The sequence below is a fragment of the Ranitomeya variabilis genome, chromosome 4, assembly GCF_051348905.1.
Source record: "Ranitomeya variabilis isolate aRanVar5 chromosome 4, aRanVar5.hap1, whole genome shotgun sequence".
Lineage (NCBI taxonomy): Eukaryota > Metazoa > Chordata > Amphibia > Anura > Dendrobatidae > Ranitomeya > Ranitomeya variabilis.
The window spans coordinates 395,551,984-395,572,845 of record NC_135235.1 but is presented as its reverse complement, the minus strand read 5'-3'; the positions used below and the strand labels follow the sequence as shown (position 1 = coordinate 395,572,845).

Here is a 20,862-nt window from a genome sequence, read left to right as displayed (position 1 = left end):
AAGAAACCTCCCAATGATAACAGTATAATCTCCGAAATGAATAAAAACTCAAAATGCACTGTTCCAAATTATTAGGCACAGTAGAATTTCTAAACATTTGATATGTTTTAAAGAACTGAAAATGCTCATTTGTTGAATTTGCAGCATTAGGAGGTCACATTCACATTTACTGAACAAAAAATCTATTTAACTCCAAAACATCCTAACAGGCCAAGTTACATGTTAGCATAGGAACCCTTCTTTGATATCACCTTCACAATTCTTGCATCCATTGAACTTGTGAGTTTTTGTAGAGTTTCTGCTTGTATTTCTTTGCATGAAGTCAGAATAGCCTCCCAGAACTGCCTCCCACCCTCATAGATATTTTGCTTGATGATACTCCAAAAGTTCTCTATAGGGTTGAGGTCAGGAGAAGATGGTGGCCACACCATGAGTTTATCTCCTTTTATGCCCATAGCAGCCATTGACTCAGAGGTATTATTTGCAGCATGAGATGGTGCATTGGCATGCGTGAAGACCAGCTGCTTCCCCATGATTCCAGCCCAAAACATGACTCCTCCACCTCTTTGCTGACATCGCAGCCTTGTTGAGACATGGTGGCCATCCACCAACCATCCACTACTCCTTCCATCTGGACCATGCAGGGTTGCTTGACACTCATCAGTAAACAAGACTGTTTGAAAATTAGTCTTCATGTATGTCTGGGCCCACTGCAAACATTTCTGCTTGTGAACACTGTTTAGGGGTGGCCGAATGGTAGGTTTATGAACCAAAGCAAGCCTTTGAAGGATCCTACACCTTGAGGTTCAAGGGACTCCAGAGGCACCAGCAGCTTCAAATATCTGTTTGCTGGTTTGTAATGGCTTTTTTAGCAGCTGCTCTCTTAATCTGATGAACTTGCTTGGCAGAAACCTTCCTCATTATGCCTTTATCAGCACAAACATATCTGTGCTCAGATTCAGCCACAAATCTCTTAACAGTACGATGATCACGCTTAAGTTTTCGGGAAATATCTAATGTTTTCATCCCTTGACCAACGCCTTGCACTATTTGATGCTTTTCAGCAGCAGAGAGATCCTTTTTCTTTCCCATGTTACTGTGGCCTGCTTAACAATGTGGAACATCATTTTTAAGTAGTTTTCCTTTAATTAGAATCACCTGGAAAACTAATTATCACATGTGTTTAAGATTGATTTCAGTGATCCATTGAGCCCTGAGACACAATACCATCCATGAATTTATTTGAAAAACAAAACAATTAAATCTTTATGACACTTAAATCCAATTTGCATAATAATTTGGAACACTGTGTATGTACATTTCAAATAACAGTTTGGTGTCCTTCTTACATAAATAGGACAGTTAGACACTTTTCGGTCTGTATCAAGCAGGTAACTTAGGTACTACATTCTGAGCGGCTCGTATGGCAGGCTCAGGAGCATTTGCCATTCCTGGATGTTCTTGATTAAAAACCAGGGTGGGTATTACTACAGCTTCTCCAAATCTCAAGCAGCTGTCATTAAACGTACCAATTACAGTAGGCATTTCTTATCTTTTCTCTTCTTGTTGTTTAGGGATGGACTCAGCTTAAGGTTATCACGAGAAATCACTTTGTGCGTTGTCCCTCCATCTAGTTTGATCCAGTAGATTTATGATTCTGATGCTCTTAGGGACAGATGGTGTACAGTTCTGCTTCCTATTGATCCTCCAATTTATGGGTCTTGACTTTGTGCTTTACAGCGCAGTCTCCAGCTTTTAGTGGCTTCAATGGCATGTGTTTATTATATTCTCGCTCTTGCTTCTGTCTTGCTTTTTTCAGATGTTCCACAAAGCACTGTTTTACTTTGTGATACCGTTGCTGTCATTCTTGGATTCCATGGGCATCGGAAGTGTTTAAAAAATCTTCAGGTCTGATGGCTCCCATTTGCTGATCTACTGGCAACTTGCCTGGTCTCTCTCTCATCAAGTGCACAGGTGAATAACCAATGGAATTGAGGAGGACTTGATTGTAAGGGATGTGCGCATGTTGCAGATTTGGTGCATTTTTGGTGCATTTTTGCCATGCGGATTTGCAGCAAAACCTGAAGCAACCCTGATGCCAGCAAAGTGAATGACAAACCTGAAGTTTAATGCACATGTTGCTTATTTGTAACATGCAGATTTGGTGCAGAAAATAATCTGAATCATGTCAGTTCTCTGTGCATTTTTGCCCTGTGTTTTTCACCATTGACTTCACTCAAATCAGTCAAAATAGCAGGGTAAAAATACAGGCAAAATTGCACCAAAAACTAGCGTTTTTGCAGCTGCATTTTTCCTGCCAACGGATGCAGAAATTTCTGCATCCATTTACTCAAAATATGCACATAGCCTAAGGATTCACTAAGTCAAGCAACTTCTCTGGCCACTGGCTATGCTGTTTCAGAGTTAGGGTCTTCATTAGTTCCAGGACAACCCAATTCATTCTTTCACATAATCCATTGCCTTGTGGGTGGTAAGCTGTTGTCATTATTTTCCAACAGCCGCATAACACACAGAATCATTGGAAAAGTTCTGCTTTAAAGGCTGGACTTTGGTCAGTCAATACCTGGTCTGGGTGACCATTAGGGCGACAAAAATGTTCCTTGAAGGCCTTAGGCTACGTTCACATTTGCGTTGCGTCGGGCGCAGGTTCGGCGACGCATAGCGACGCATGCGTCATGCGCCCCTATATTTAACATGGGGGCGCATGGACATGCGTTGTCTTGCGTTTTGTGACGCATGCGTCATTTTTGGCGCAAGCGTCAGGGCGCAGATGACACTGCATGATGCAGTTTTTTGCGCCAAAAATTATGCCAAAAATGGATGCATGCGTCACAAAACAATGCGTTTTACATGCGTTTTGCATGCGTTGTGCGTTGCGTCACCGACGCAACGCCCAACAACGCAAATGTGAGCGTAGCCTTAGCTGCCATCTTAGCAGTGAGATCCTTAACTGGTACGACCACTTGGAACTGAGAATAATGACCCACAATAGTCAATGCATATGGATATCCTGATTAAGGGTATCAGCTTCACATGATCCAGGGCTACCATCTCCAATGGCTGTCTGGTGACAGTCGGCTGTAGAGGAGCCCTCTGGCTTGTCAGATCTTTCCTTCTTAGGTTACAAGGACCACATTCTCTTCACCACTTCTCAACAGAGCTTTGCATGCTAGGCGAGCAGAAGTGGTCGAGAAGCAGCATCTCAAAGTTTCTTCCTGCCGAAGTGGCCACTCTGATCATGGAGGCTCACAGGACCTTGGGGACATATGCTTTCGGTACCATCACTTGCCATACAACTTCATGAGTCCATGGGTTGATGTAGCATTGAATTGGGTCGCCCGCCTGGGCAGTGGGTTACTCGGTACCGGGTCTGGTCACTCTTAAAGGGAATGTTACAGTGGCTGTGACCCAATCCGTGGCCCTGGGCGCCCACTTAAAGGGAAAGGTCTTTAAGGGGAATTGTAAAGCCTATTGTTCATGACGCCACCTGTGGTTTTCGGTCAGTAGGGACTGATGCCGCTTAAAGGGGTCCCCTGGGGTGATGAGAAGGTGGCTAGTTGGTAACCTTTCCCCACAGGTGAAGTGGGGTCCCCAGGGCTCCCAAGGTGTATGGCAGAGATGGTAGCTTGCCGGTATATAAGTGGAGGACGCAGTGTGATAAAGTCTTTACCTGGTTTACTGATGGTAGTAGTGCATCTCAGTCCAGAGTACCAGGTACAGGTGTCCTGTGGTTCGGCCGGCTCGGAGGCAATGGGAGAATTCCTTTCCCAGTTGAGGTCCGTGAGCCTTTCCTCCTTACGCTATTGTATGAGGTCCCTACTGCCTGAAGCTTATTGGTAAAATCCTCTTTTCCCTTGTCCTGGAACAGGTACCCACATGACGGGCAGCTTGAGCTGTTTTACAGGGTCTCTATCATGACCCAGGCTCCTCAGGTGCTGCTGTGTCTCAGGATTGGTGCAGGCCGATCACTTAAAGTTCTTAGCCCTCTGGTTCTGTTGTGCGTCCTGGAGAATAACAGGGCTTCAGGCTCCTTGTACCCGGTTGCTGCGCTCTGGTTCTAAGGGTGCCCGGTCGCAGTTCCCCTCTCAGCCCTTTATCTCTCCTCTGCTCCTTTCCTCTGTAGCTCCACCACATTCAACCCTTCAGGTTATCTCTTTTTCCAGAGACCGCAGCTCCCACGTGGCTGCTCGGCCTCCCTGTCTGTTTCAGATGTCCTTCCTCTATCCCTCCCTCCTGGAGACTAACTCAGACTAAATGAATCCTCCCCCAGACCAGGATGCCTATTGCTAAGGGAAGCTACCCTGAATCCGAATCCTGAGCTCTCCCTTCTGGCCTGGATTTGGAATGTGTTGTGTGCGGGTGCCTTACCTGGTAAGGAGAATCCTCCTTGCCTCCAAGCATGATATTGCCCTCCCCGAAGGGTGTTACAGAATCAATTTGTATTTATGTAAGAAGAATCTTTTCCTCTCCTTCCAGAGTTAATCGACATCTTGGGGTTCTTTTTAAGGTGATGGCCTCTCGTCCATCAGAAGCTGCTTCAGACAGCACAGCACTGGATCTTTGTCTTGTGCTTCATTTTACGCAAATTGGGGCAGTGGGGCCAGCACTCGGCAGGCAGTCTTCTGGACCATGGAAGCTTCTCAGTCATTTGACAGGAGTCTTGTTGTACAGTCTGGTGATAGTAAGCAGGCATTTCTACCTCTTACAGCAAGTCAGGGTCTTCTTCAGATGTAGGAGGATTCAGCATTGGAGACAGCACATCGTCATTACTGTTCTTCTTGCTGGCCTGAAACTTCATCACAAAATGATAACTGGATAATCTCGGTGTCCATCTCTGTACCAGAGCACCTAGTTGAGCTATATTCAAAGCGAATTATTGTCAGTGTATGCAGTGAATTTGGAGCTAGCTAGGGAATGCTTGAATCTTTTGGTTAAAGCCTAAACCACAGCCAGTAATTCCAGGTTGAATGTTGCTAGCATCAGTATGCAAGATGAAGGGTCGACTGTAGTCAGGACTAGGGATGAGCGAACCCGAATCGAAAAGTTTGGGGTTTGTACCGGACTTTTGCACACCGAACGCGGACACTTTACTATATGTCCGCTTTCCTGTTCAGGTTCGCCAGTCTAATAAAGCTTGTTGAAAAGTTGCAGCACAGCCAATCAACAAGCTTTTAGACTGTGTGCACTTCTGGAGCCTTCATAGCCAAGCATGACTGTGATTTGCTGGCGCAGAATTTTACCCGGCCAGTGTAAAGACTGGATTACGAAGTGCAGCCGCCATCATGCTGTCGTTAGTGTAGGCATAGGACGCAGCTGGAGTGAGGGACAGATTCTGACTGCGCACTCTGCAAACATAATGCTGTGTGTACTCTGCAACCACTATATTTGCTATATCTGTGGTAAAAGCCGCTGTGTGTACTCTGCAAACCTATCTGTGAGAGTACTGTGCTAAAAGTCATTGTGTGTACTCTGCCCCCTCCGCCTATGGGTGTACTGTTCCATAAGCGGCTATGTGTACTCTACACTCCCCACCTGTGAGACTACTGTCCTTTAAGTTGCTGTGTGTACTCTCCCCCCTCCGTCTGTGGGCGTACTATCCTTTAAGCTGCTGTGTGTACTCTACACCCTCCGCTTGTAGAAATACTGTGCCTTTAAGCTGCTATGTGTACTTGTAAAGAAGGTAAATGGATGCAGTAACACAGAGGCGCAGAGCAAGGGTTAACAGAGGTATGGTTTAATTAACACAGGAAGAATTCTCGCAGGGAACAAAAGGGGTTAAACAGATTTTAATCTGAAGAACGTGAAGAACGGGATAACTTAAGGACACACTCTATGCATTTAACTGTTTCACTTCGTGAGTCGGATGCTGATCACGTCTCCAGAAACAAAAGTGGAAAGCTGGCTGATGCTGGTGTTGCGACCTTCAGGCTTCCCCACCCAACAGATCTGTGTGAACAATTCTGGCGGCAATGGGCAGACACCGGTCTGACCTGTTGAGCCCCTAGCCCATTACGCTGCTCTGAGTCTTTCACCACAATTTCCCGCTCGGTGTGCTCTGCAACCGGGAGTTCTGCACAACACTCTAGCGCCCGGCGTGCTCTGCAATCGGGAATTCTGCACAACACTCTCCCACTTGGCGTGCTCTACCCTTGTTCCCTTTCACTAGCGCGCAGACTAACTAGCGCGCAGCAGGTCCCTCTTCTCTGTCCTCTCTGGCGGGAACCCTCCCTGTCTTCCCGCGCAAAACCCCTGTTTTCCTCTTGCTTACCACGCCCCCTCCCAGCAGGTCATCAGTCCTTTCCATCTTTTATTTTCTTCCCCCCTGCAACAAGAGGCGCGGCCCCAGCAGTTTCGGATCTGGTGCACTGTCAGCACCCCACAGCCCAGTCTTCTTCCTTACATACTTTGCCCCCTGTGCCTGTGAAAGTACTGTCCTTTTAGCTGCTGCATGTACTCTGCACCCTCCTCCTGTAGTAGTATTGTCCTTAAAGCAGATGTGTATACCCTGCACACCCCACCTGTGGGAGTACTGTTAACTTAAGCCACTGTGTGTTTTCTAGTAGTCTGGGAAATAAAAAATTGGCATCAACCATCTCGTTGCCATTTCTAGGCCCTAAAAATAATCTTTCAGGCCTGGTGTGTTTTTTGCACTACTATGGCTGGTCCGAACAACGAAAGCAATTGTTACCATCCACCTCTCGTGTCTCCCCCTTTTTCCTCATAGTTTGTAAGCTTGCGAGCAGGGCCCTCACTCCTCTTTGTATCTATTTTGAACTATGATTTTTGTTATGCTGTAATGTCTATTGTCTGTACAAATCCCCTCTATAATTTGTAAAGTGCTGCGGAATATGTTGGCGCTATATAAATAAAATTATTATTATTATTATGATTATTTTTTAAATCAATATAATCACATCAGCCTTATGATTACCCTTTCTAGGCCACAAAAATAATTTTTATGGACTGGTGTGTATTTTTTATTAGTCAGGGAAATAAAAAATTAGCATCAGCCATCTTGTTGCCATTTCTAGGCCGAAAAATAATATTTCAGGATCGGTTTGTGTTTTCTAGTACTCTGAGAAATAAATAATTTGCATTAGCCTACTCAATGCCATTAGTATTCAAAAAAAAAAATTCTTCAGGACTGCTGTCTGTTTTCTCTTAGTCTGTGAAAAAAATAATTGGCATCAGCCATCTCGTGGCCATTTCTAAGCCACATAAATACATTTTCTTGCCCAGTGTGTGTTTTTTTAGCAGTCTGTGAAATAAACAATTGGCTTCAGCTGGCTCGTTGCCATTTCTAGGCAAAACCAATAATTTTACTGTACTGCTGCGTCTATATGAGCAGTTTGCATCAAAAATAAGTGTACTCTGCACCATTTTTTTGTGAGTAGTGTGTGTAAAAAATTAGTGTACTCTGTAGTGGTTTTTTTTTAGTAGTATCTGTAAAAAATGTGTGCACTATGCATTGTTTTCTGCAAGTAGTGTGGGTAAAAAATAACTACTTTGGTTTTTTTGCAACTATTGTGTCTGAAAAAAAATGCACTTTGCAGCCGTCTCTATCTTTCCCATTTGCGGGCCTAAAAAATAATTTTATTCTTTCAATGTGTCATGTAGTGTTTCAACAAGTTACTCTACTCTGCAGTCATCTTTGTGAGTAGTGTGTCTAAAAAATGTATTTTTTATTCTACTGCTGTATCTGTACGAGTTGTAGCTCTGCCAAAAAAATAAAACTTTACCTTTAAGCCTCTGTAACCCCACCTCTGGGAGTATTGTGCAAAAAGCCTCTGGGAGTACTGTGCCAAAAAGTCTCTGTGTACTCTGCAGCTGTGTGTGTGAGAGTAGTGTGCCTAAAAAATATTTATACTCTGCCACTATGTACGAGTTGGATGCCTAAAATATAGTTATATTCTGCACATGCGTCTGTGGGAATACTGTGCGGAAAAACAAATGTTTCTACTATGCAACGATACAATACCACGTCATTTCAGACAGCGTCATGGATGTAGCCCTAAATCCTTCTTTGCACGGGGAATTGACCATGTTCCATGCGGCATAAGAGGAGGAGATATCAAGCGCATATTAGCACAGAGGGAATGTCGCTGGATCACCATATTGGGTACCATGACTCCCATGGGCCTTAATGAAACCCAGGGCTTTTCATCATTTTTATAAGTATTGTCACGGATATGTCCTGTTCTGTCTCTGCCATTGACTATCGGTTTTAATTTGTGTCTCTATCTATAATAATTGTTTTTAGAGTGCCGGCGCTATGATCTTATCTACATGTTTTCCGATGGGGGATATCCATATGAATATGGGACAAGACTATAACAACGGTACATCTCAGATGGAGGAACTATAAAGTGCTGCAGTATGAAGTCTGATGCGTATATGAACAATAGTTTGGATTATTGACTATCAAGCGATGAACTCTACTTGTTTCACAAGATGATTAGTTTTTTGATATTAATTCGCATAAACATGTGTTCATATGTCGGCTTCTACCCCTTAACCCTTTACCCTTTATACTTATTTATATAATGTTTTCATTATGGTCCCTTTTGTTTCGGTTACGTGGTGTTTTAGGTCATGGTATATTTTTATTCAATTGGTATATAATTATTTAAGTGTTTAATTACCATATTAGTATTTTATGCACTGTATCACTCACTTTTTGTATATATTGGTATACATTCTTACTTTGGCACTATTATTTATTTGTACAAGTATGAATTACTTATGCAAGTGATTATTTGTCGCATCTAGTTATGACCTAATATATTTATAGGTCATTATCACCTCTTTTGGCACTTGTCACCTTTTTTTCTTTATATTGCTCCTACGTTCTCAGCCTCTAGCTCGGCAGCGGTCGCGAATCACCGGATGTGGGTTAAGCGCTGACCCGCTCATGTGATCGCGATCTGCTGGCTGGGCTTGAGGGCTGGGACGCAGTGATTATGCTCACTTGCATTCCACGCATGCGCACTTGCACTTTCGGTGTCATCGCTTGATTGGCGATGACCTGTATTTAAACCGGATGAAGATCCCAATTAGGCCACGCCCCCTGAGGAAGCGGGATTTATTTTATGCGAAACGCGCATTGGGGTAGCTGACCGGGACCTGGACGGAACCTATCGCATCCATGGGTAATTAATCTTTATCCTATATTATCTGTCACACTGTCTTAGATATAGGTATATGGGAACATTACCGGCATCAATGATGCAGTGTTACATTAATTAAATTGCCACATGCTTTCGACAGTTAAATGGTTGTGATGGCGGCATACTGGCTGTATATTTTATAACATGCATTTACATTTTTGTATGTCCAGTAGTATCCTGGTCTTTGACCTCAGGTCATTTGTTGTATCCATGGATTTTCTCACATGATTTTAATATATGGTAACGTTATAGTGTTTGTATTATGCAAAAGTTGAATTTTTCAATAAAATTTAATATGAGACTAATTACCTTTTGGCCATTCTTGGACTCATAGTTCTCCTGAGTTATATGATTGTTATTTGAGTCGCCATTTATATTCTCTTTGGATACCTATAACTGATGTTCATTTTTTATATATGCAACTGTGTCTGTGGAAATACTGTGCCAGAAAAACGTGTGTGAGCACTCTGCATGCGTTTCTGTGTGGGTACTCTGTAAAACAGCCTGTGTGGGTGAACTCTGCAAAACACCCTCTTTTTTTATTTGGGTAGGCCACAAAACATTGTGACTGGAGAATAGAACAAACAAACTGTGGTACAGTCTAACAATGGCTGCGTGCGGCCGGCATACTTCTATATTCAGCAAAAGGTATGGACAAGTCCTGTGGAATCCATACCTGGTTCATTTTAATGTGAGCTTGCCCACATTGGCTGTGGATAGGCGAATGCACCTGTCTGTGATCACACCTCCTGCTGTAATAAATACACATTCCAACAGTACACTTTCCACAGGGCAGGCCAGCACCTCCAAGGTGTACATAGCAGGCTCTTGGCAAATTTCCTATGGACCATCTTATGGGGCAATAATCAACTTTTATGCAGCATTATATGGGGCAAATTTCCTATGGAGCATCTTAAGGGGCCATAATCAACATTTGTGCAGCATTATATGGGGCAAATATCTCTATGGAGCATCTTATGGGGCCCATCATAAACTTTATGGAGCATTATATGAGGCTCCTGATTCAATATGGATATTCAAAAGCACTTAACCTACGGATATCTCAATTAGTTTTACTTTTCTTGGTACCTATTTTTATTTTTGAAATTTACCGGTAGCTGCTGCATTTTCCACCTTAGGCTTATACTCGAGTCATTAAGTTTTCTCAGTTTTTTGTGTCAAAATTAGGGGTCTCGGCTTATACTCGAGTCGGCTTATACTCGAGTATATACGGTAACTTGTCCACATCCACAGCACCATGAAATCAATGGTGCTCTAAAAAACAACTACTAATAATTATCCTCTACATAATGTTCCACACCGTCCTCACCCATGCCCTTCTTGCCAGATGACAAACAGCAGAAATCTGCAGCAGTTGGCACCTGTGTTTCATCATTATCAGACATGTCCTGCAGTGGTTCGCTGACCGTTTGCACTACCCCTCCCACGTAGTCATACCCTAACAGAACAAGTGTTTGAGCATCAATGCAGTCAATTTCTTTCAATTGTTGGCCAGGTCCAGATAGATGGCCCGCGGAGACACAGACAGCAGTGTTATCAAAAAGCAGAAGTGGGCCGCAGGTGCAAAATCTGCGCTTTCATTAGGGGACCGGGTGGAAGACCAAGCAAAGGAACTGAAGGCAATCTCAACCAACCAATCGAAAACCACCTCTACTTGTTCTGTTGTCACTTTCATCCAGCGGTACTCATGCCTATGAAATTACGCAGAACATCCTGACGCCTGCATGTACCATGAAGGTGTTTCATTTGGGCACGTAGCAGGCAGGGCTGTGGAGTCGGTAAGCCAAACCTACCACTCCTTAATTTTCCCTGACTCCACTACACGACTTCAACTCCACAGCACTGCCTCACTGAGCATGTACATAAAGTGCAGCACAGATTCATCTCCACTAAAAGACTGCATAATTACATCAGGAATATAACAGATTTATAGTACATTTCATAACTTTCCCAAATTCTTATTTAAAAAAATTACAGCACATACTGCATTGAACTACTGCACCCCATTTATTAGATGATTTAGGAGTTAGGCTGGGTCCATTTTATACTTTGACTCATCCAGAATGGACACAGACTCCCACTAAATGACTCTGACTCCACAGTTCTCTCTCTCCCTGCAGCATCTACACCATCAGCAGCAACAGAGCCATGTCCCCTATTTGATGCTCTTCTCATGGTTTTCAACCCCCAAAAAGTGCAGAGTATTACACAGCCTGTATACACACAAAGTGGCCAGCAGATTATTACTCTGTCTGTTTTCAGCGTACTCCCCCCAAAAAAACAATGTTGACTACCTCCTCATCCTATGACACGTCCACCTACAACTCAACCTCCTCCACTTGGACCTCCGTCTCCTGTTTCTAGATTATTTTAATTTTTTTTATTCTATGTTCTTTTAAGTCTGCTCCCTAACTAAAACAAAAAAACCCTACTAAAACAGTTTTGAATACCTCCTCACCTGCCCCTTCCACCTATACCGCCACGTCCACCTCCTCCACGTGGACCTCCACCTACAGGTTCAAGATTTGTACTTTTTTTCTATTTTTTTATTCTGTCTTATTTTAAATCATTTCCCTATCCACATTTGTTTGCAGGGCAATTTTCCTGCTCTTACCCCCATTTAGCTTTCTTTTGCAGTCCCCTAGCCCTGACTATGACCATTTTACAGCCATTTTAAAGCATCGAAGTTCAGATCCCCATTGACTTCTATTAGGTTCAGGTCAGGGGCAAGTTCGAGGTCAAGGGTTTGCACATCTTTAGTGAGGCTATGCCAAGACTTCTTTCCCGGTAAGGGCCTGTTTCAAGCCTTGGAAATACTCTTCCAGCCTTGCATTCCATTCGATTGGAAAACTGTTGTGTCTTGTCTTTACGGATTGACCCACCAGCAATTCTTGCAATGGAGCCACCAACTTTGAAATGTCAGAAATGAAGCGGTGGTACTAGCCTTCAAGACCAAGGAACTGACTTCCCGGATGATGGTTGGCGCTGTCCAGTCATGGTTAACAGTCACCTTGTCTGGATCTGGAGTCACTCTCTGTGCTAACAAGAAGCCCCAGATACTGAAACTTGGGTTTCAGCAAATGGCACTTTGATGGCTTCACTTTCAATCCAAACTTTGCCAGGGATTCGAACACCTTGGCAAAATGTAGCAAGGTTTTCCTCGTAGGTCTTGGGACAGAAGATTATATCCTCCAGATACTGGAAAACGGTTTCTTATGCCCCAAGCATAATCTTCAAAGAGTTCTCAATGCATTGCACAGACTGAACGACATAAAAGTTGAACTCGAATAGTACCATTGGCATTGCAAAGGCTGTCTTCTTGTCAGCTTCAGCAACCGGAACCTGCCAATACCCACTGGGAAAGTCCAGGATAGAGAAATACCTATCTTCCCAAAGAGCATCCAGAGACTCCACAATATACGTTAATGCGCATACATTTTTATGAGTAACATTGCTAATTTTACGGTAGTCAACACACATGTGGATGCACCCATCCTTCTTTTTAACCAAAACTAAAGGGGCAACCCAAGGATTATAGCTTTCCCTAATCACGCCTGCCTGTTTTAGCTCCTTTAACATATATTTTGCCTGTTGATAATTTGCATGGTGAATTGGTCTATACTTTTCTTTTGTCGTCAGGTTGGTCCCTGTGGGTATGTGATGTTCGATGGAGCTTACTCTACCAAAGTCAAGGGCGTGCTTGCTGAATACATGACTATACTCTTGTGCTACCCTCGGAACACCATTTTTATCATGCTGACACGTAGTGTCAATACCAATTTGCAACTCCTGACAATATTTTTTTAAGGGTTAGAGGGAAAAGTAGGTGCTCAACAGTTTACACTTGGTGCTCAGAAGTAAATAAATATAACATACAGAGTATAAACTTTGGCACTCAAAAATGTGTTGCAAAACAGTTTATTGAACAAAAAGAGCAAAAGACCCAGTGAATTTCATATAACCAAATCAACGGTTCGGCTCTTTGTGTGTCCGTTTTCAAGATATATCTGTAGTGAGTAGGGTCACAAGGTGCAGAAGTGCAGTACTTAAAGAGCCATATGTTAGTCAAAAATATGGAAGAGTTGAACTTGGTTGAGAATGCGCTTGGTTTATTAGTACAGCATAAACCAAAGTTTTAAGCACAAACAAACATGGCCCTCTGGGCAAAACAGCAAAACAAAATGGTAGCACTTCGTGCGGTCCTTGCATTAGTGGGGGTCAGCCCACTCAGGGTTAACAAAGTCCTTGCACAAGCACTATGTGCACAAACACTCCCCTGGAGTCTTCCTCTCCAGGCCCTCAACAGCCCAGACTAACATTGGAGTTCAGCTATTTAAAGCCAGACCATGTGCCTCTCTATCATGTGACTGATCACATGATCCTAACATCACACAGATCCTGTCAGGACTCTGCATGTGGAGATATGGTGGACCCCTCCCTCCTGCTCTATAGTGTTCCACTAAAACCAGACATAATATAACTTTCAATAAACTGACCCAACACATAGTGTGCTGGAAGAAACAATTCTGGTTTTAGATCACTGATGCCATCGTGCGCAGTGACACATATCTCCCCTCCATCACTTCTCCAGTGACTTTGTCACATAGTCCACAGGAATGCAAGGTCTAGGCGCCGGGTGACACAGTTAATGCTTGGGTGTGTGTCACGAAATACAATGACCCAATTGGGGATTTGTCAGCAGACGGCATGACACACACAACGGGTTAGAAATGGGGAGAGGAAGGCCCTACCAATAGGGAATGAGAGATGGAGACCTCCTGAGCTCAAACCTGAGTCTGTCTCTGCACTCCTCTAACGCCCTAAATGGGTCCTCCCCCCACCGCTATCAGGAACCTTGTCCCTTGCTGTCACTTAGCACTGCACTGGCTAGTAAGCAGCCAGAGAGCTCCTTACTCCAGGCTTGGTCAACATAGATTGCTCTGTCACAGACAGTCAGCTGATGCATAAGGTGACTATTTAAAGGATGGTGGAAGTGGTCACCACCCTCATCAGCTGACAGAGCAACTTTTCAATTGCAACAGATTGCCAGCAAGGGTAATTGACATTAACCCCCCACTGGCCTGAAAGGAAAAAAGCTACATTTAAAACATAGTGGAACCAGAGCTGCCACAAATCCAAAAATGGATAAGCCATTGATGCACCCAGAAGAGATATGGGGGTGCAGTCGGCCACGGCAATCAACTTTTGTACAGACTGCAAACTGAAGGATAACGTTTGAGTTATTTTTGTAAGTTGCAAAAATAAAAGACTTTTAAGTTGGTCTAACCTAGGTCACTGCCTCATTACCACACTGTCGTACAAGCCGCTGCCTTACACTATATTGTTACTGCGAGAATCATTTGTAAATAAATTTTCATCCCCACCATCTGAATCTGTTCGCCAGACTGAAATTTTACATTCTCTGAGAATGCTGATGGCTCCAGGTTACCACCTCTATCACGAGTGTAATCTCGAAAACAAAAGGACATTTTTTCCTTAAGGTACCATCACACTCAGCGACGCTGCAGCGATATAGACGATGAGCCGATCGCTGCAGCGTCGCTGTTTAGGTCGCTGGGGAGCTGTCACACAGACAGCTCTCTCCAGCGACCAACGATCAGGGGAACGACTTCGGCATCGTTGAAACTATCTTCAACGATGCCAAAGTCCCCCTGCAGCACCCGAGTAACCAGGGTAAACATCGGGTTACTAAGCGCAGGGCCGCGCTTAGTAACCCGATATTTACCCTGGTTACCATTGTAAAAGTAAAAAAAACCACTACATACTCACCTTCTGATGTCTGTCACGTCCCCCACCGGCAGCTTCCTTGCACTGAATGTGTCAGCGCCGGCACCCGGCAGTAACAGCGGTGACGTCACCGCTGTGCTCTGCTTTACGGCCGGTGCTGACACAGTGCAGGGAAGCAACGAGATCGCTATCCAGGACGCTGCAACGTCACGGCTCGCTGTCGTTCTCGTTGTAAAGTCGCTCAGTGTGAAGGTACCTTTAGTATAGTCTAATCTCAATAGTGTCCCTCCTCTGACACTATGCTACAGTTCATGGTCTAGTGAAAGCAAGACCTTGGGATCCATATGCCCCTACAGATATGGCAGCATTGCTGTACAATTACCTCATAAGAAAGTTAAACAGTTAATTTGGTTAAGACACCTGTTAAGATCCTACTTAAGGCCTTCTACATAAGGTATAAAATTCTCATGTCCTTTCCTTTTTGTTCCCAAGTTGAAGCTTCTCACCTTCATGTTTTTGGATATGCCCTCTGGTGGTTAACTATATTAATCAATAACACACTCCAAATGTCAATTAACAAAAAGGCTAATAAGCCATATAAATTAGAACATCAAGTAAATGTTTTGTCTATAACATATGGCAAACGACAAGGTAAGTAAAATGATATTATGTAAAAAATAAATGGTACTAAGACACTGGGACAGTTACAGTATATGGGACAGTCTGAATGTTCACACGTCCAGTTTCACACATCCAACTGTTATGGTCTGAGCATAGAAAGCAATGTCCAGCCTGACCGCTGGTCTCTCTCCTGACCAAAATGCAACAGCCTCATAAGCATATATGAAACTCATGAGTTTGGATCAGGAGACCCATGGCTGGTCCAGACATTGCTGTCCTTATGGTTCATATACGAAAAAAAAGTTCTATCAGCCATCAGTATAGAGTTGAAGCTCTCTTTGTTTTCGGCAATAAAAATATTTTTTGGATGGCAGTTTAAAGGCTGAGTCACACATAACGATATCGTTAACGATATCATTGCAACGTCACGCTTTTGGTGACGTAAGCAACGATCCCGCTAACGATCTCGTTATGTGTGACAGCGACCAACGATCAGGCCCCTGCTGGGAGATCGTTGGTCGATGGGAATGATCAGGACCATTTTTGGTCGCTGATCACCCGCTGTCATCGCTGGATCGGCGTGTGTGACGCCTATCCAGCGATGTGTTCACTTGCAACCAGGGTAAATATCGGGTTACTAAGTACAGGGCCACGCTTAGTAACCCGATATTTACCCTGATTACCATTGTAAAAGTTAAAAAAAAAACAGTACATACTCACATTCTGATGTCTGTCACGTCCCCCGGCGTCCACAGGGTTGACTGTGTCAGCGCCGCCCGTAAAGCAGAGCACAGCGGTGACGTCACTGCTGTGCTCTGCTTTATGGCCGGTGCTGACACATTCAGTGCAGGGAAGCTCTCAGCAGCAGCGCGTGCATTACCAGCGCTCCTGCCGAAAGCAGTTTTAACCCTGTGGACGCCGGGGGACGTGACAGACATCAGAATGTGAGTATGTACTGTTTTTTTTTTAACTTTTACAATGGTAACCAGGGTAAATATCGGGTTACTAAGTGCGGCCCTGCACTTAGTAACCCGATGTTTACCCTGGTTACCCGGGTGCTGCAGGGGGACTTCGGCATCGTTGAAGACAGTTTCAACGATGCCGAAGTCGTTCCCCTGATCGTTGGTCGCTGGAGAGAGCGGTCTGTGTGACAGCTCCCCAGCGACCACACAACGACTTACCAACGATCACGGCCAGGTCGTATCGCTGGTCGTGATCGTTGGTAAGTCGTTTAGTGTAACGGTACCTTAAGAGAGAAGGGTCAGAATCTAATCACAACCCTCCCACAAATCAAATATTAAATAAATACAAAATGGGACATAATAAAAGTAATAAAATAAGTTTAACTCTGTAAAATATGAATGAACAGTGAAAGAGTTAAAGGCATTTCAAGGCAATTATCTGCCCATGTGTAATCCTACCGCATATGCCTTTCGCAATTATGTACAGCACTGAAGAATTTCTACATTCTTTCTACACTTCCTAATACTTTACAGGATAATTATGATGATCTGGATTACCTTAAAGTGAATGTGTCAGATGCATGTGATGCGATCTCAATCCCTTCAGACCTGTGTCTTTAATGGGGTTGTCCCTTGCAGTGACATGAATGACTTCTCAGTATGACAGGTCATCAATATCAGAAAGGTAAGGGTCCGACACCCAGCACCCACCTCAGCTATTATCACCTCCAGCAGTGGGGGGTGTAAGCAGTGTATGACTTATAAACCGTTTTGAGCTTTTCTGCTGTACTTAGCTGATCAGTGGAGGTGGCATGTGTCAGGCCCCCAACAATCTGATATTGATGGTCTATCCTGAGATTTATTCGTCAATATTCTAGTAGTGGACTTGCCTTTAATATGCTTCCGCAATAGAGGGAAGAATATTGAAATTGTAGCTCCAGTACAGCCTACAGCAGTACACGTTGCACTTCTAGGGTAATACGATCCATAATATGCGTCCATATGGATGTGTGATTTCCTTACACTTTTATTATCAGCACTGCCTGTGCAGGTGCTATTATAAAAAAGGATATAATACACACAAATATAGCAGTACTAGATGGTAGCCCGATTCTAACGCATCGGGTATTCTAGAATATGTATGTAGTTTATTTATGAAGATTTTAGAATAAAACATTAAATACACAGGATTCGATCGGCCGCGACCAATTAGCGAAGCGTGGTTCAAATCCCGCACCAATTCGCGGCCGGACTGCGCCTGTTGCTGATTTTTCGCGGCCGGCCATGTAGTATATAGCACAGCCACGTAGTATATAGCACAGCCCACAGAGTATATAGCAAAGCCACGTAGTATATAACACAGCCCACGGAGTATATAGCACAGCCAAGTAGTATACAGCACAGCCCACATAGCATATAATACAGCTCACATAGTATATAACAGCCCACGCACGCAGTATATAACACAGCCCACGTAGTGTATAACAGAGCCTACGTAGTGTATAACACAGCCCACTTAGTGTATAACACAGCCCACGTAGTATATTGCACAGCCCACGTAGTATATAGCACAGCCCACGCAGTATATTGCACAGCCCATGCAGTATATTGCACAGCCCACGTAGTACATTGCACAGCCCACGTAGTACTTTACACAGCCCCATAGTGTATAGCACAGCCACGTAGTATATAGCAAAGCCACGTAGTATATAGCACAGCCCACGGAGTATATAGCACAACCGCATAGTATATAGCACAGCCCACATAGGATATAACACAGCCACATAGTATATAACAGCCCACGCACGCAGTATATAACACAGGCCACGTAGTGTATAACACAGGCCACGTAGTGTATAACACAGCCCACGTAGTGTATAACAGCGATGTAGTATATTCAACAGCCCACGTAGTATATAGCACAGTATATAGCAATGCATGGAGCGGTCACCGGAGCATCGAGAGGAGTGGGAAAGGCTGGTTCTGGATCCGAGAGGCCGACGGACGGTGAGTATATAACTATTTTTTTTTTAATTATTATTTTTAACATTAGATCTTTTTACTATTGATGCTGCATAGGCAGCATCAATAATAAAAAGTTGGTCACACAGGGTTAATAGCAGCATTAAGGGACTGCGTTACACCTCGGAGGTCCGTTAACGCTGCCATTAACCCTGTGTGAGCACTGACTGGGGGGGGGAGTATGGAGCGAGCACTGACTGCGGGGAGGAAGGAGCGGCCATTTTGCCGCCGGACTGTGCCCGTCGCTGATTGGTCGTGGCCGTTTTGCCGCGACCAATCAGCGACTTGGATTTCCATGACAGAGAGGCCGCGACCAATGAATATCCGTGACAGACAGAAGGACAGATAGAAAGCCGGAAGTGACCCTTAGACAATTATATAATAGACTAGATGGTAGCCCGATTCTAACGCATCGGGTATTCTAGAATAGTTTTTTTATTTATTTATGAAGATTTTAGAATAATACATTGAATACACAGGATTCGGCCAGCTGCGACCGGGGTTCAAATCCCGTGCCAATTCGTGGCCGGACTGTGCCTGTCACTGATTGTTCGCAGCCGGCCAGATAGTATATAGCACAGCCACGTAGTATATAACAGCCCACGTAGTAAATAGAGCAGCCACGTAGTATATTGCACAGCCCCGTAGTATATAGCACAGCCACATAGTATATAGCACAGCCACCTAGTATATAGCACAGCCCACATAGGATATAACACAGCCACGTAGTATATATTTCTGATTGGTCGTGGCTGTTTTGCCACGACCAATTAGCGACTTGGGATTTCCATGACAGACAGACAGAAAGACAGACAGACAGACAGATGGAAGTGACCCTTAGACAATTATATAGTAGATATGTCATGAAATAATAGCAGCATATGTAAATACAACATATAGGTATAAAAAATAGCAGAAATTAAAAGCAAATGTTATTACACAAACCTGTTTTTTGAACGATAAGTGAAAATTTGCAATAAAGTTGAAATTTAATTAAAATATAAATGTTTGGGTATTTTATTTCATTATTCATTTGTATTATTTTAATGTATCATTAAATTTGTGTGCCTTCTATTTGTTGCAAGATTTACAGAATAAATAAATTGAATTCATTGACTAATAATTCTGGATATACAGATTATTAAAATTCAATTTTATTGGTAAATATACATTTTTAAGACCCTTCCATCATCCTATTTATTTTTCATTAAGAACATAGATGTGTGAAAATATAAGAAGATTTGAAAATAGTTTTACACTATGCAGTGTACTATTTTTATTACATTATGCTAAATTTAAGTAACTACTTTAATTTCTTTATGTACTAATTTCTTAAAAACACATTCCTTCCATTCAAGCTTATATCTCAAATATTCATGTTTGGGTCTTGAGCCATTAGAAATATACTCACTGTTATTAATCCTCTGAACAGCATCCTCCTTTAGAAGGTTTACCAGCAGTTCTTGAGCAAAGACGTCCTTGAGCTTTCCTAACCTCAGTGCCAAAAGAACACTAGGGTCAGGAGTTACGCATGGCCCCACACTTCTGGCCATGGTGACTGCCAAGCTGGTGACAGAAGACTTCTGTTCATCAGAGACATCTATGGAAAGATCAGAAGACCTGTTAGATGATCCTGTAATGTGGTCAGTGATTGTCCAATGGCCACTATGCTCCTTATTGTGTTATACTTACGGCAGACACCATTAGCCCAGCAGGAATGGATGAGGCTGATAAGCCCAGCACACAAGATGATGACTTGCCTCATAGTGATACAGAATGACACATTGTTTCTTCCTCCTCTTTATATAAGCAGGATTTGGCAATCATTCATGGGTTGAGTGTTTACATTCAATCTCTTCATTTGGCACAGCACATTGGCTGCAGTTACATATCAATATATCATGGGATTTACACTGTGCTCAGCACGGCTATGCTCCTCCTGGCGCCAGTGAGTTGTGCAATTATGCCACGAAGAGGTAAGGCTGAAAAACATTACATGTCGGACATTCATCTAACCAAATACAAAGACAATTCCACCCACGATGAGCACGTTCTCTACTTTTGGAAATCAGCCAAAGCCACGTCATTTCAAGTCTCACTAGTAAAATATACCATATGGATAAAAGTATTGAGTCACACCTCTTAATCCTTAAATTACAACAGGTTTGTAAGATCCAGCCCCTAGCCATGCAGTCTGCCTTTCCAAATATTTGTGAAAGAATGGGAAGTTCTAAGGAGCTCACTATATTCATTAATGGTACTGCAATAGGACACTTCTTGAAACTTCCTATTGCAGTACC

General features: G+C 43.4%; 1 protein-coding gene across 1 annotated transcript in view; it reads right to left on the bottom strand.

Annotated features, from left to right (window-relative positions):
* LOC143767202 (cobalamin binding intrinsic factor-like) overlaps nucleotides 1-20,521 on the bottom strand; it is a 164,050-nt gene extending 143,529 nt beyond the window's left edge. Inside the window, exons 1-2 of the mRNA XM_077255331.1 lie at nucleotides 20,255-20,521; nucleotides 19,974-20,162 (exon numbers count right to left, since the gene is read on the bottom strand). Coding sequence (XP_077111446.1) covers nucleotides 19,974-20,162; nucleotides 20,255-20,327 — 262 coding nt within the window. The 5' untranslated portion in view covers nucleotides 20,328-20,521. The remainder of the gene's footprint in view (nucleotides 1-19,973; nucleotides 20,163-20,254) is intronic.
* Between the last annotated feature and the right edge of the window lie 341 nt (nucleotides 20,522-20,862).